The sequence below is a fragment of the Moschus berezovskii genome, chromosome 1 (genome assembly GCF_049115385.1).
Source record: "Moschus berezovskii isolate FMDL1 chromosome 1, NW_MosBer_1.0, whole genome shotgun sequence".
Taxonomy (NCBI): domain Eukaryota; kingdom Metazoa; phylum Chordata; class Mammalia; order Artiodactyla; family Moschidae; genus Moschus; species Moschus berezovskii.
In genome coordinates this window covers 4,560,414-4,575,511 of record NC_142460.1, presented here as the reverse complement: position 1 = coordinate 4,575,511, position 15,098 = coordinate 4,560,414, and the positions used below count along the sequence as shown (strand labels likewise).

Genomic DNA, 15,098 nt, shown 5'->3' with positions numbered 1-15,098 from the left:
ACACACACAGAGGCACATACACCACACATGCACACACACACACACCACACACACACACAGGCACATACACCACACACGCGCACACACGCACACTCACACCACACACACACACGCACACACATGCACACTCACCACACATACACAGGCACATAAACCACACACATGCACACACACACACTCACACCACACACACACAGAGGCACATACACCACACACATGCACACACACACACTCACACCACACACACACAGGCACATACACCACACATGCGCACACACACACCACACACGGAGGCACAAACACCACACACGCGTACACATACACACACATGCACACTCACCACACACAGAGGCACATACACCACACACGCACACACACACACTCACACCACACACACGCACACACTCACACTACACACACACCACACACACACACACATACACCACACACATGCACACGCACACACTCACCACACACACACAGGCACATACACCACACATGCGCACACACACACCACACACGGAGGCACAAACACCACACACACGCACACACACACTCACACCACACACAGAGGCACACTCACCACACACACACAGAGGCACATACACCGCACACACACACACACACCACACACACACACAGGCACACACACCACACACACACAACACAGAGGCACATACACCACACACACACACACACACACACCCCACACACACACCCCCCACACACACACAGGCACACACACCACACACACACACACACAACACACAGAGGCACATACACCACACACACACACACACACACACACCACACACACACACAACACACACAGGCACATACACCACACACACATACACACACCACACACACACAGAGGCACATACACTGCACACACACACAGGCACACACACCACACACACACAACACACAGAGGCACATACACCACACACACACACACAGAGGCACACTCACCACACACACACACAGAGGCACATACACCGCACACACACACACACACAGGCACACATACCACACACACACACACACAACACACAGAGGCACATACACCACACACACATACACACACCACACACACACAGAGGCACATACACTGCATACACACACACACACACACCACACACACACAGAGGCATATACACCACACACGCGCACACACGCACACTCACCACACACACACAGAGGCATATACACCACACACGCACACACACGCACACTCACCACACACACACAGGCATACACCACACACGTGCACACACACACACACAGAGGCACATACACCACACAGGCGCACACACGCACACTCACTACACACACACAGGCATACACCACACACGTGCACACACACACACTCACACCACACACACACACACAGAGGCACATACACCACACAGGCGCACACACGCACACTCACCACACACACAGGCATACACCACACACGTGCACACACACACACACACACAGAGGCACATACACCACACAGGCGCACACACGCACACTCACTACACACACACAGGCATACACCACACACGTGCACACACACACACACTCACACCACACACACACACACAGAGGCACATATACCACACAGGCGCACACACGCACACTCACCACACACACACTCACACCACACACACACACACACACACTCATGCACATGCAAACACTGTCTGAAGGGCCCTCATAAAGCTTTCACCTGCAGAATTTGGACACTGATTTGATATTGCAAAAGAAACAATTTACTTCATGTGACATCACACATCCAACAGAAACAATACAAAACACACTCTTACTTATAACAGAATACTTACTTCTCTTGTGCTTTCTTTATGGACATAGATCCAGTTTTCACGATAAAAACCTAGGATAAAAATTTGTTTTTAACATCTGGTGACTCATTACCAAATGAAGATTTTGAGGAGCTTCAAAAGCTGCATGTGTAGCAACACTGTCTGATGCCATGTGGACAGGAGACCCCCTAATTCAGCCACATGCTTCGCTTCCCAACATCAGTTTACAAAGTGCTGAAACGTCTTTGCGTGAATGTTGACATGGCATGGCCACATCTTGGTGACTTAGAAGAAAACAGTGTCACCAGTGACTTCAGTCATCTCCAAACGTAAATGGCTATAAATGTGCATTTTGTATATACCATAATAAAAACTCCCTTCCTCTTTCATTGTCCCTATATGGTATTCCATTTAAATACACTTTCCACGTAACTCATGTCCCAGAGCTTCAAGGATCGAGACTACATTGCCCATGGGAGCCTTCAGGGGGCACACAACTGATCACACTAACAGGCCCTCAGTACTCAGGGCTGAGCACGTGCACAGGCACCCTCTCAGAGCTGCCCCATCTCCAGGCCCTCACCCACCCTGCCTACAGGCTCCAGCTCTGACCACAACTATCTCCTGTTCCGAACCAGCAGTGTCTCCTGCAACAAAGCAGTGTCAAGGCCTCTGAAGGTCAGTTTCACTGCTTGGGAGTGAACAGACCTGAATTCAGGACAGCTACTGTGACTCAGTGGTAAAAAACCCACCTGCAACGCAGGAGACACATTCAGGGTTCAGTCCCTGGGTTGGGAAGATCCCCTGCAGGAGGAAATGGCAACCTGCTGCAGTATTATTGCCTGGAGAATTCCATGGGCAGAAGAGCCTGGCAGGCTCGCAAGGAGTAGGACTTGGCGACTAAACACACATAATTCAACATTCAGCCCGGCTGTTCTGTGGGTTTTCCTGTCTTTTATTTCATTGCTGTAAATCTTACTGATGACTCAGTCAAGCAAACGGCAGAGCTGCAAGACTCTGACCACCAGGTCTGACCACCTCTGGACATACTATTGCTTATGTAACCGGATCAGCATTTCTGCCCTAGAACAGCACTGTCAACACAATCCAATTTATCAAAACAGTCAACAAGCAAACATCATGAGATTATTAACGAAAAGGATCTTACACTGAGCATTTGTATCATTTCTAAAATGGTCCTTTTTCCTTTTTTTGGATGCATATTCGTGCTCTTCATTACTGAATATTTCTTCATCTTCACTATTTAAGATACTGAAACAAAGATACATTTTATTAAAATTTTTACCAGGATTTCTTCATTTGGATTTTCTTTTGTAAAATAAATAAATAAAGCTTGGTTTATTTGGACAATAAATACTTTTACAATTCAGGAGCCCAAAATAAAAATCATGTTAAAATCTGAAGGCAATCACTTAATTTTCAAAGCAATAAATCACACGTTTGAAATGACAAGGCTAATATTTAAGTTTTTTGTTTGTTCTGAGAAATCTGAGCTTTATCCTGGCTCTTATCAGAAAGTTGTATCAGGAGGTGATGTACATTTTTAGAATCTCCTAAGGATTTTGACATGCTCAACCGAGGTCATTTCAGACTTTAAAACTTATATTTATAATCTATACTCTGGAAAAAAAGTACCTGATATTAATGATCTGCTGTCTCCCCGATCCATTGCTGAGGAAACACCCAACGTTTCTGCTTGTCCCCACGTTTCCAAAGACTCAGCTAGAACTATTACTGCACTGGCACGTATTCTTACGAAGCATCAATCAAATAATGCTGCCTATTAAGGCCTTTAACTGAAGCCGGATGAGGTAAAACATGTCTTTTATCCAGTGAAATACACGTAATTTAAAGATTTCCCATTTTTTTTCTTTTGGATGAAACAAGATAATAAAATCATAAGGTGATAACTAAACAACTTGAAAACACTTTCTTTAAAAAAAAAAAATCTTCCTTATAGTTTAAAAAGAAAAAAAAAGACTAGGCAAAACGCAGCCCACCCCCTTCACAAGTGAAGACGCACGCCGTGTTTACTCTCGGCACACTGACCCTGGATAGCTTTCCAGCTGGTGGCAAAGAGGGGCTCCCTGGAGAGTCTGGCCAGCAGAGGTCCAAGCACCGATGCTCAAAACCATGGAGGTCACACCGCTGGCTTCCTCGCCACCACTCTCTGACAAGAAAATTGTACACAGGCGCCATCCACTAACCCGAATTCACTTTTAATAAAAACAGCTGAATTTGCCAAATGAATGCATTCATCACTGTCAGAACAGACTTAAACAACGCTGGCAAGAACTGTAAATCATCCAGACAGGCAAAAGAGTGCTTACCCAAAGCAAACAACTTCACGCTCAGCGACAGGTGCTAAACACCGCCAATTCCCAGAGACCGGGTGGCCCCGTCTGCCTCTCATACCCAGCCTCACACTAGCCCACTGTCGCTGATTCGAGCACTAAAGGCAGAAGCTCTCACATCCGAAAAGCTCTGCTCACGGCAATCACAAAGGTGTCCAGGAGGAGCGGAACCACGCTGCTCTCCAGAAAGACATCAGAAAAGTGGGACCCGGGTGGTGGATGAGGGAGCTGCCCAGCACCCCCACACCCCCACCCTACTCCCCGCCCCCGGAGAGGCAGGCTCAGACACACGTCTGGCTGGGCGAGAGCAGTGAGGGGCACTGGGGAGACACGTCCACGTGTGCTCTGCCAAACTCTGCCCTGGGAGCGCCAGGCCGCCAGACTGCCCCTCATCTGAAGGGAGGGAACGGTCCGGGGACAAACGTACAGGGAGAAAGCACAGACACCTATGCACTTAAGCTGTCTGACTTATGCTGTCAGTTCAAAATACACAGCTGAGAATTCGGTCAATGTGAGATAAAAATATGCAATATGATCCACGCAAGACCCATGACTTTCTGGAGGAAGAGGTCCCCAGACCTCCCACTCCCCAAACGCTGCAGGACACTTGCGACACAGACTATGAGTGACACGCCATGGCCCACCAGCCTGCTCCTGTGTCTGCAATCACCCACCTCCATCCAGAGAGGACCACGGCCCCCAGCACCCCCTGCTGCTCACACACCAGCTCGTGAGGTGGGGACAGGTTCTCCCTCCTCCCTTCTCCCGCCAGGAGGAAGGCAGCCCTGGGGTGAAGCTGCACCCTGAACCGCACAGGGGAGGCCGCACTCTGGGACCTACAGAGCGATGAGACACGTCACTTCAGCCCCGAGCAAAGTCACAGCGCCATTCAGGCCGCCAAGAGAAACCTCTCCCGTCTGGTGCAACCCATTATTATGGCCTCAGACGAAGGCCACCAGCACTGCGTCTTTCCATTTCTTCTCCTGCCTCAGCCATGCGTGCACGTTTAATCGCTTCAGTCGTGCCCGATTCTTTGTGACCCCATGGACTGTAGCCTGCCAGGCTCCTCTGTCCATGGGGTTTTCCAGGCAAGAATACTGGAGTGGGTCGCCATTCCCTTCTCCATCCTCAGCTATAATGGGAGGTTAATAATAACAACATCTATCTCCCAGAAAGCTCTAAGGAGTAAACGTTTTAAATAAAAAGAAGACAGCAGCATCTGTGTGTGGGCACCAGGCACTCCACCAGGCTCAGACTCTGGCTAGTAACCTGTCTCCTCACACCAGCCTGTCTGGGGGTGATTCTCAGCCAACTGGTAAGTCACGGGGCTTCAGCAGACGCAACATCAATGTTGGATGGGACACACCATGGCTCTGCTGAGCTAGACTCACATGCCGTGGCCAATGTCACACTGGCTGTTCTCTCCCTCAAGTTCCTGGCTCCACGCATCACATCTTTTCCAGCCGTCTTCTGTTTTGATCCAACTCCATCCAGGAGATCTCCAGTCCTGGCCCAAAAACGGCATAGTTCGCCTATAAAACATGGTTGTTTTATGTTAAAAATGTGTAAGTGATATGGTTCTTTTCATTGAGAACATGTGTTCATTAATTTTGATGAATACAATCCTATTTAAATGTCTGTATATGCCTTACATGCTGGCTACACACAAAGATAAGACAGTGAAGATAACACAGTACCTCAGTTGTCCTAACAGCGTGAGACAGATGCGGACTGGTGGATTTACTAGCCCAATCCTGCATGTGTCAAGAAAGGTGTCCCAGGGCTGACATCCCAGCTCATGCCTGAAGAACAAGCAGTCAGAGACTGAGAAAGAAGCAGGGAAATGACACTAAACAGAAAATCCACTCAGAAGTTAGAAGCAAAGGACATGAGACACGGACGCTCAGCCCTGTACACAGTCAAGTTTGGTGAAGCTGACCACGTAAGGGGAGGAGCGGGTAGTGGCTGGCACGAGAACGAAGAGGCCACTGCTGCCGACGACTCAAAGGAGCTGGACTGCACTCTGAGGACACAGAGTGGCCAACAAAGGGACCTCTGCAGGGAGGCGACTCAACCAGATCTGAGCTCCACAAAGACCTCGGGCTTCTCAGTCTCTCTGCCAGCACCTCGCGTCTTCCCAGTAATAAGCGTCCTCTGAAATTAAAGGGCTGCTGCCTGCCTTCCTCAAGAAAACACCATGTCTTGTTCAACTCTGTATCCCAACACCTGGAACAATGCCAGGCACACAGGGAGCTCACCAATCACGGAATGAACGGAAGAATGAGTTAAACACAAGCAGATCCAGGACTCAGAGGAGAGGGTGAGGCAAGAGAGCAAGGTGGGAAACCAGCAGCACCCAGACAGCATGGCCACAGGAACCGTGTCTCAGACAGACCAGAGTGGGGCGAGGAGAGCCTCAAGCCACAAGCTCTAAGACTCACTGACAAGTAAGGGACAGGCAGAGGACGATGAGCCAAGGAAGGACACCAAAAGGAAGAGCCACAGATGCAGCGGAGGTGGGAAGGCAAGACAAGAAGGGATTCAAGAAAGAAAAATGATCAACAGAGACGTAAGTGTGATACAGAAGCCAGTAGGGTAAGAATTTAAAAGTATACATTGTATTCAGCTGTACAAAAAGGCACTTCATAATCCAACAGAAAGTTTCAACAGAGTAACTGTGTTATATTAACCTCACGTCCAAAGTAAACCTGGGGTCTTTCCCTAATATCACACATCATATCAGAGTACACAGGAGATTAAAGTGTTTAAATACCATCTCCCAAATATATTTAATATAACTCACAAAAAATAAGCTATTAAATAGGCATATTTATACAGGCTTAAAAAAGACAAAAAAATTTCAGAGAGATATTATAAGCCTTCAAAAATATTCCTGAGTTAACTACAAGTGCCCAACATGAAACGTATGAAGTAATTTTCCGCCATACCAAGGGGATCTCAAAACCTTGTTAAACTAATTAATAATCAGAACACATCTTTTTTAGTCATATATTATTTAATTTAAACCCTTGCTTTAGAAAATAATTAAAAACAAATCCTTAAATCTCAACAGTACATCAATAAAGCTCATGTTACACTCCTGTTTCACAACTACAGATCACCCTGAAATGCAAAAGCTACCACCCATGTCCAGTCAATCCAGATAAAATACAAACAAGAGAAAAATGTCTCTTAGGACCACTCTGACAATTGCCAAAGTATCTTTCAATATCATATTTAAACTGCATTTTAGAAGAATCAAATGGCAACCGTACAGAATATTGCCAATAGGTCCAAGATACGATTTCTTCAATGACAAATATATTAACACAGACTAAATGTGTTGTTCCAATCCCAAAGAAAGGCAATGCCAAAGAATGCTCAAACTACTGAACAACTGCACTCATCTCACATGCTATCAAAGTAATGTTCAAAATTCTCCAAGCCAGGCTTCAACAGTACATGAACCATGAACGTCAAGATGTTCAAGCTAGATTTAGAAAAGGCAGAGAAACCAGCGATCAAATTGCCAACATCTGTTGGATCATCAAAAATGCAAGAGACTTCCAGAAAAACATCTACTTCTGCTTTATTGACTATCCAAAAACCTCAATGGACATGAGTTTGAACAAGCTCAGGGAGTTGGTGATGGACAGGAAGGCCTGGTGTGCTGCAGTCCATGGGGTCACAAAGAGTCGGACATGACTGAGCGACTGAACTGAACTGAAATGTGTTGTTACATTATGCATCCCTTCCCTAAAGGTATACCAGTATACTCCTTTGATGAAGTGAAAAAAACAAATGAAAGCCCCCTCCACATACAATATATGTAAATACATTTAAACATATGTGCAGATGAAGGTAGTCAAAATGCACAAACTTAGTTATAAAATAAACAGGTACTATGGATGTACTGTTCAACAAGCTAGTTAAAACTGCTGTACATTATATATGAATGTTATAAAAACAGGAAATCTTATGACTTCTCATTAGGAAAAATACTTTTTTTTCCTATTTCTTTACTGTTGTATCTATATGAGATAATAGATGTTCACTAAACCTACTGTGGTACTCATTTCGTGATATATGTATATCAGATCATCATGCTCTACAGATAACATCTGGTTTAAAAAACTGAAAATAAAGCTACCATATGATTCTTCAATCCTACTCCTGGGCATATATTTGGAGAAAAACATGATCTGAAAAGATACTTGCACCCCAATGTTCACTGCAGCAGTGCTTACAATAGCCAAGACATGGAAGCAATGGACAGAGGCCGGGATAAAGAAGATGTGGTACAGATATACAAGGGAATAGTATTCAGTCACTTGAAAGAATGAAATAATTCCATTTGCAGCAACATGGGTGGACCCAGAGACTGTCATACGAGTGAAGTTAAGTCAGAGAGGGAGAAGTATCATATGACATCCCTGATATGTGGAATCTAAAAAGAAATGATACCAACAGTAAGACTCACAGACTTAGAAAACAAACTTACAGTTGGAGAGGGTGGGGGGAGGGTGAAGGGAAGACACAGCTTTGGAGTTTGGGATGGACATGTACACTCTTCTGTATTTAAAATGGACAACTAACACGGACCTACTGTACAGCACATGGAACTCTGCTCAATGTTATGTGCCAGCCTGGATGGGAAGGGGGGCTGGGGGAGAACAGGTATGGCTGAGTTCACCCGATACTTTCACTGTTCACTTGATACTATCACAACATTGTGAATCAGCTCTACACCAATATAAAATAAAAAATTTTAAAAACTTATATACAGTGCTATCAGTCCAGTTCAGTCGCTCAGTCATGTCCAAGGCTCTTTGCGACCCCATGGACTGCAGCACGCCAGGCCTCCCTGTCCATCACCAACTCCCGGAGTTCACTCAAACTCATGTCCATCAAGTCGGTGATGCCATCCATCCATCTCATTCTCTGTTGTCCCCTTCTCCTCCTGCCTTCAATCTTTCCCAGCATCAGGATCTTTTCAAATGAGTCAGTTCTTCTCATCAGGTAGCTAAAGTATTGGAGCTTCTGCTTCAGCAGCAGTCCTTCCAATGAATATTCAGGACTGATTTCCTTTACAATTGACTTTGCAGCCCAAGGGACTCTCAAGAGTCTTTTCCTACATCACAGTTCAAAAGCATCAATTCTTCGGCACTTAGCTTTCTTTATGGTCCAACTCTCATATCCATACATGACTACTGGAAAAATCATAGCTTTGACTATACAGACCTTTGTCAGCAAAGTAATGTCTCTGCTTTTTAATATGCTCTCTAGATTGGCCATAGCTTTTCTTCCAAGGAGCAAGTGTCTTATAATTTCATGGCTGCAGTCACCATCTGCAGTGATTTTGGAGCCCAAGAAAATAAAGTCTGTCACTGTTTCCATCATTTCCCCATCTATTTCCCATGAAGTGATGGGTCTGGATGCCACGATCTTAGTTTTCTGAATGTTGAGTTTTAAGACAGCTTTCTCACTCTCCTCTTTCACTTTCATCAAGAGGCTCTTTAGCTCCTCTTCACTTTCTGCCATAAGGGTGGTGTCATCTCCACATCTGAGGTTATTGATATTTCTCCCAGCAATCTTGATTCCAGCTTGTGCTTCATCCAGCCCAGTGTTTCACATGATGTACTTTGCATATAAGTTAAATAAGCAGGGTGACAAAATACAGACTTGTCTTACTCCTTTCCCAACTTGGAACCAGTCTGTTGTTCCATGTCCGATTCTAACTGCTGCTTCTTGAACTCCATACTGATTTCTCAGAAGGCAGGTCAGGTGGTCTGGTATTACCATCTCTTGAAGAATTTTCCACAGTTTGTTGTAATACAAACAGTCAAGGTTTTGGCGTAGTTAATAAAGCAGAAGTAGACGTTTTTCTGGAATTCTCTTGCTTTTGCTATGATCCAATGGATGGTGGCAATTTGATCTCTCGTTCCTCTGCCTTTTCCAAATTCAGCTTGAACATCTAGTTCTCAGTTCCTGGACTGTTGAAGCCTGGCTTGGAAAATTTTGAGCATTACTTTGCTAGCATGTGAGATGAGTGCAATTGTGTGGTAGTTTGAACATTCTTTGGCATTGCCTTTTTTTGGGACTGGAATGAAAACTGACCTTTTCCAGTCCTGTGGCCACTGCTGAGTTTTCCAAATTTGCTGGCATATTGAGTGCAGCACTTTAACAGCACCTTCATATACAGTGCTATATGCCACTAATATCTCAGTAAAACTGGGAGGAGAGATGTTATGTAGAAAAATGTCCCTTGAAGAATTCTTTTTAACAGGAACAAACTGTAACCATTAAAAGCAATTAAAATATCTTAAACAGGCTTTGTTAAATATATGTTATTACACCAGGGATGTAAGCAACTATAAACAATAATTGTGTGAATATTTATTATCACAAAAAGATATGCATAGTATATTAAGTGGAAGAAGCAAGTTTTAGGAAAATATATGTGATACTTCTGTGTATTTCTACATGTGAGCCCAAGTTTATACACGTGTGCACAGAAAAAAATCTAAAAGCAGATAAAGCAAAATGTAAACAGTGAATACCTCTGCATGTTTGAATTTCAAATGATTTCATGTTTGAATTTCAAGTACATTATTTTTTGAGATATTTTTATTTTTAATATTTATTTTCTTAGGTGAACAAGTATCTACCATGTGACAATTTTTATAGAACACAATTTGCTGATGTGAAAGACAGAAATGGTGACATTGTTAACCCATATTATTTGATTCTTTATGTAGCTGAAGAATTATCCCCAGTATTTGTTTCTTTTTTATGATTTGTAAGCTCACAGGTTTAATAAATTTATTATTTTAGTTTTTTCCTTTCTTGTAGAATTTAGAAGTTTTTGTATAGTTAAATTAATAAACTTGGTTTCTCATTTAAAAGTACATATATATATATATATATGTATACATGCACTCTTGTAATATGAATACTGAGTGAGTGAAAAGAAAATGATTAAAAGAAATTCTGAGTAAAAAGCAAACCATCTGGGAAATGCCTGAAGAAAAACGAGGACATGAGCTTTGCCTTGGAGCAAAGTTAGACCTTAAGTGAATGGAGAGGAAAGAAAAAATACCAATCACAGAAATGATGGGTGAGAAAAATATAAAGACAGGAATATATGCGACATGATTGAGAATAAGCAGAACAGGCTAGCTGAAACAGAGAAATCTACAGCAAGGCTGGCTGGTATATTGAAAAGGAGACTAGGAGAATGTTGACTATCAGAGATATTGGACTTTATTCTCTAAGTAATTAAAAGTTTTGAGCAATCCAGCAATGTGAGCAGTGCTATTTTGAGAATCATTTGCCAGGGTCTGAAGGATAAATTGAAGGGGAGAACAGAGGCAGAAAGAACAACTACTTAAGCCATAAAAACCTCTTGTCAACACCTCAGCTAACAAAATATTTTAAGACTTTATGACACACATTGTACTTGCCTATGTGAACACCATGCCCACTCACCACTTAATGCATTTATATTCAGGCCTCACAAGCAATCCCTGTAACATTTACACCAAGTTTCTACTGTAAAGTTAAGAGTCATCTTGGGGTTTCCAGTAAGATAATCGATTCCTTTACAACTACCAAAACTTGACAAATAATCACAGTGACTTTAACAACTCTGTGAGAAACAAATATATTTGGCCTTAATTTTTCAGCTGCTAGGAAGTGAAATGCAGTTAAATGGGCCATGGAAATAATAATAGTACATTTCAAAGGGTTTTATTTTCAACATAGAGTAAAAGATTTGTTTCAAAATAAATGTGTGTATTCCATCCTATAAATGTGAATAATCTTTAAACTTATGCTTTATACTTGCATATCAGTTCAGTTCAGTTCAGTCCCTCAGTCGTGTCTGACTCTTTGCGACCCCATGAATCGCAGCACGCCAGGCCTCCCTGTCCATCACCAATTCCCAGAGTTCACTTAAACTCTCGTCCATCGAGTCGGTGATGCCATCCAGCCATCTCATCCTCTGTCGTCCCCTTCTCCTCCTGCCCCCAATCCCTCCCAGCATCATGGTCTTTTCCAATGAGACAACTCTTTGCATGAGGTGGCCAAAGTATTGGAGTTTCAGCTTCAGCATCAGTCCTTCCAATGAACACCCAGGACTGATCTCCTTTAGAATGGACTGGTTAGATCTCCTTGCAGGGCAAGGGACTCTCAAGAGTCTTCTCCAACACCACAGTTCAAAAGCATCAATTCTTTGGCGATCAGCTTTCTTCACAGTCCAACTCTCACATCCATACATGACCACTGGAAAAACTATAGCCTTGACTAGACGGACCTTTGCTGGCAAAGTAATGTCTCTGCTTTTTAATATGCTATCTAGGTTGGTCATAACTTTCCTTGCATATAAGCTTTTTTAAAAATTGTGAGAAGGAAATGGCAACCCACTCCAGTGTTCTTGCCTGGAGAATCCCAGGGACGGGGGAGCCTGGTGGGCTGCCGTCTATGGGGTCGCACAGAGTCGGACACGACTGAAGCGACTTAGCAGCAGCAACAGCAGCAGCATATTTGATTTACAATGTTGTGTTAGCTGCAGGTGTATAGCTAAGTAATTCAGTCATATACATATTTTTCATATTCTTTCCCATCATAGGTTATTACAATAAATAACCTTATATCATACTCAAATGTAATCTTTATGCTTTAGTTCATAAACTAAAGCAGAGATTCTGGAAGCACAGTGATCATAAACAGTAAACCGCCCCCCCCCCAAAAAAAAGCCATCAGGGAAAAGAAAAAAAATACAACTTGCAATGTGAAAGACTTGGCTCTCAAATTTTCAAAAATGTTCCCAGTGTGAGACATCTAACAAATCTGCATATTGAAAAACAGTATTGCTAAACTTTTGGAATGATGACAATCCATCATCTTGTATGGAAATATATCTATCTGTTCTGCTAAAAGATCTGAACTGCTAGCATTTTACAAATTTACTTAAAATTACCTTTCTTTTATTAATTTCCAAATACAAAAAGAAAAACTAGAAATTACTCCTAAAAATTATTAAATGTGTAAGAGTAGCAACTCAAAGTGTGGCTACTCTTGTGAAATAGCTGATACAATCTGCAATATTATGCACACTTTACCAACTAATGTCAGAGAGCATATGGGGCTATTGTAAACCTTCCCTTGATGACTGTTCTATACAGCAGGACATGGAGGTGAAGCATTGCAAGAGAACAGGACTTCATTAACTTCATTTACCAGCTCAAACTCCTGCACAAGAGAATCAGAAGTAACCAAAAAATGTCTTTCCTTCAAAAAGTTAACTTTCTGTTAACTAATGATACCAGCAGCAAACATTTACTAGATCTCAGTATGGGGTAGGCATTACTCTAGACAATTTACCTCGACTATCTCATTTAGTCCTTACACTACCCTACAAGGCAGGGAATGTTACAATCCCCTTTTAAGAGTTTAAATCTGTATTTCACAGATGAAGGAACTGAGGCACCAAGGTTGGTGGAGCTGGGATTTATAGTCATGGAATCTCAATCTACGATCCATCTCTAGCACAACACTGTTATGACAGCAATTCCTGGATACCACCATCCATCTCTATCACAACACTTTTATAACAGCAATTCCAGGACACCATATAAAAACAGATGTCATAAAACTGCAGGGTTTTTTCCCCTTATATTTTTTGGCTTATATGTCATACATCAGATATGATCTAAAGTAATGCCATAAACTTATAGCAGAAAGCAAAGAAGAACTAAAGAGTCTCTTGATGAAAGTGAAAGAGGAAAGTGGAAAAGTTGGCTTAAAACTCCAACATTCAGAAAACTACGATCATGGCATCCAGTCCCATCATTTCATGGCAAATAGATGGGGAAACAGTGGAAACAGTGGCTGACTTTATTTTGGGGGGCTCCAAAATCACTGCAGATGGTGACTGCAGCCATGAAATTAAAAGATGCTTGCTCCTTGGAAGAAAGGTTATGACCAACATAGACAGCTTATTAAAAAGCAGAGACATTACTTTGCCAACAAAGGTCTGTCTAGTCAAAGCTATGGTTTTTCCAGTAGTCATGCATGGATATGAGAGTTGGACTATAAAGAAAGCTGAGAGCAGAAGAATTGATGCCTTTGAACTGCGGTGTTGAAGAAGACTCTTGGGAGTCCCTTGGACAGCAAGATCCAGCCAGTCCATCCTAAAGGAAATCAGTCCTGAATATTCACTTGAAGGACTGATGCTGAAGCTGAAAGTCCAATACTTTGGCCACCTGATGCGAAGAACTGACTCATTAGAAAAGACCCTGATGCTGAGAAAGACTGAAGGCGGGAGAAGGGGACGACAGAGGATGAGTTGGTTTGATGGCATCAGTGACACGGTGGACATGAGTTTGAGTAAACTTCGGGAGTTGGTGATGGGCAGGGAGGCCTGGTGTGCTGCAGTCCATGGGGTAGCAAAGAGTCGGACACCACTGAGCAACTGAACTGAAAGTGAAAGTAATGGTTGATCTAAATATAAAACACAAGACAAGGAAAACATATGAAAGAAAACAGCCAATAAGTTTAAAAAGGCTCCATATACCTTGCTGCTTTTTTTAAAAGTCAGATGGAAAGGAAATGGAGTAACAGTACTTATCTTAGTCACTAAAGTGATTTTCAAAACAATAAAAACTATAATTGTAGAGCAAGAGCTATTGCTATATATACTAGGAACAAGTTACAACGAAAATAAAAGGCAGTTTTGTATTTAGACAAAAAGCTGGCAAAGGAGTTTCTTCTCCAGTATTTATCTTTCATCATCAATTTTGAGAAAATAATTTCCATTGTTCTGAGATAAGAATCACTGATTCTTCATTTGATAAGCATTTGACTTTTTCTGTTGCTTTCTTTACAAGACTTCCAAATAATGTTGACAGATAAA

The 15,098-nt window shown here is 42.7% G+C and overlaps 1 protein-coding gene across 4 annotated transcripts in view; it reads right to left on the bottom strand.

Annotated features, from left to right (window-relative positions):
- The window catches only part of FBXO25 (F-box protein 25), a 31,679-nt gene that overhangs the window by 15,785 nt on the left and 796 nt on the right, over positions 1–15,098 (bottom strand). For all 4 annotated transcript variants that reach the window (XM_055415943.2, XM_055415954.2, XM_088834971.1 and 1 more), the window contains exons 2-4: positions 5,575–5,715; positions 2,977–3,080; positions 1,830–1,879 (exon numbers count right to left, since the gene is read on the bottom strand). In XM_055415943.2, coding sequence (XP_055271918.1) covers positions 1,830–1,879; positions 2,977–3,080; positions 5,575–5,708 — 288 coding nt within the window. In that variant the 5' untranslated portion in view covers positions 5,709–5,715. The remainder of the gene's footprint in view (positions 1–1,829; positions 1,880–2,976; positions 3,081–5,574; positions 5,716–15,098) is intronic.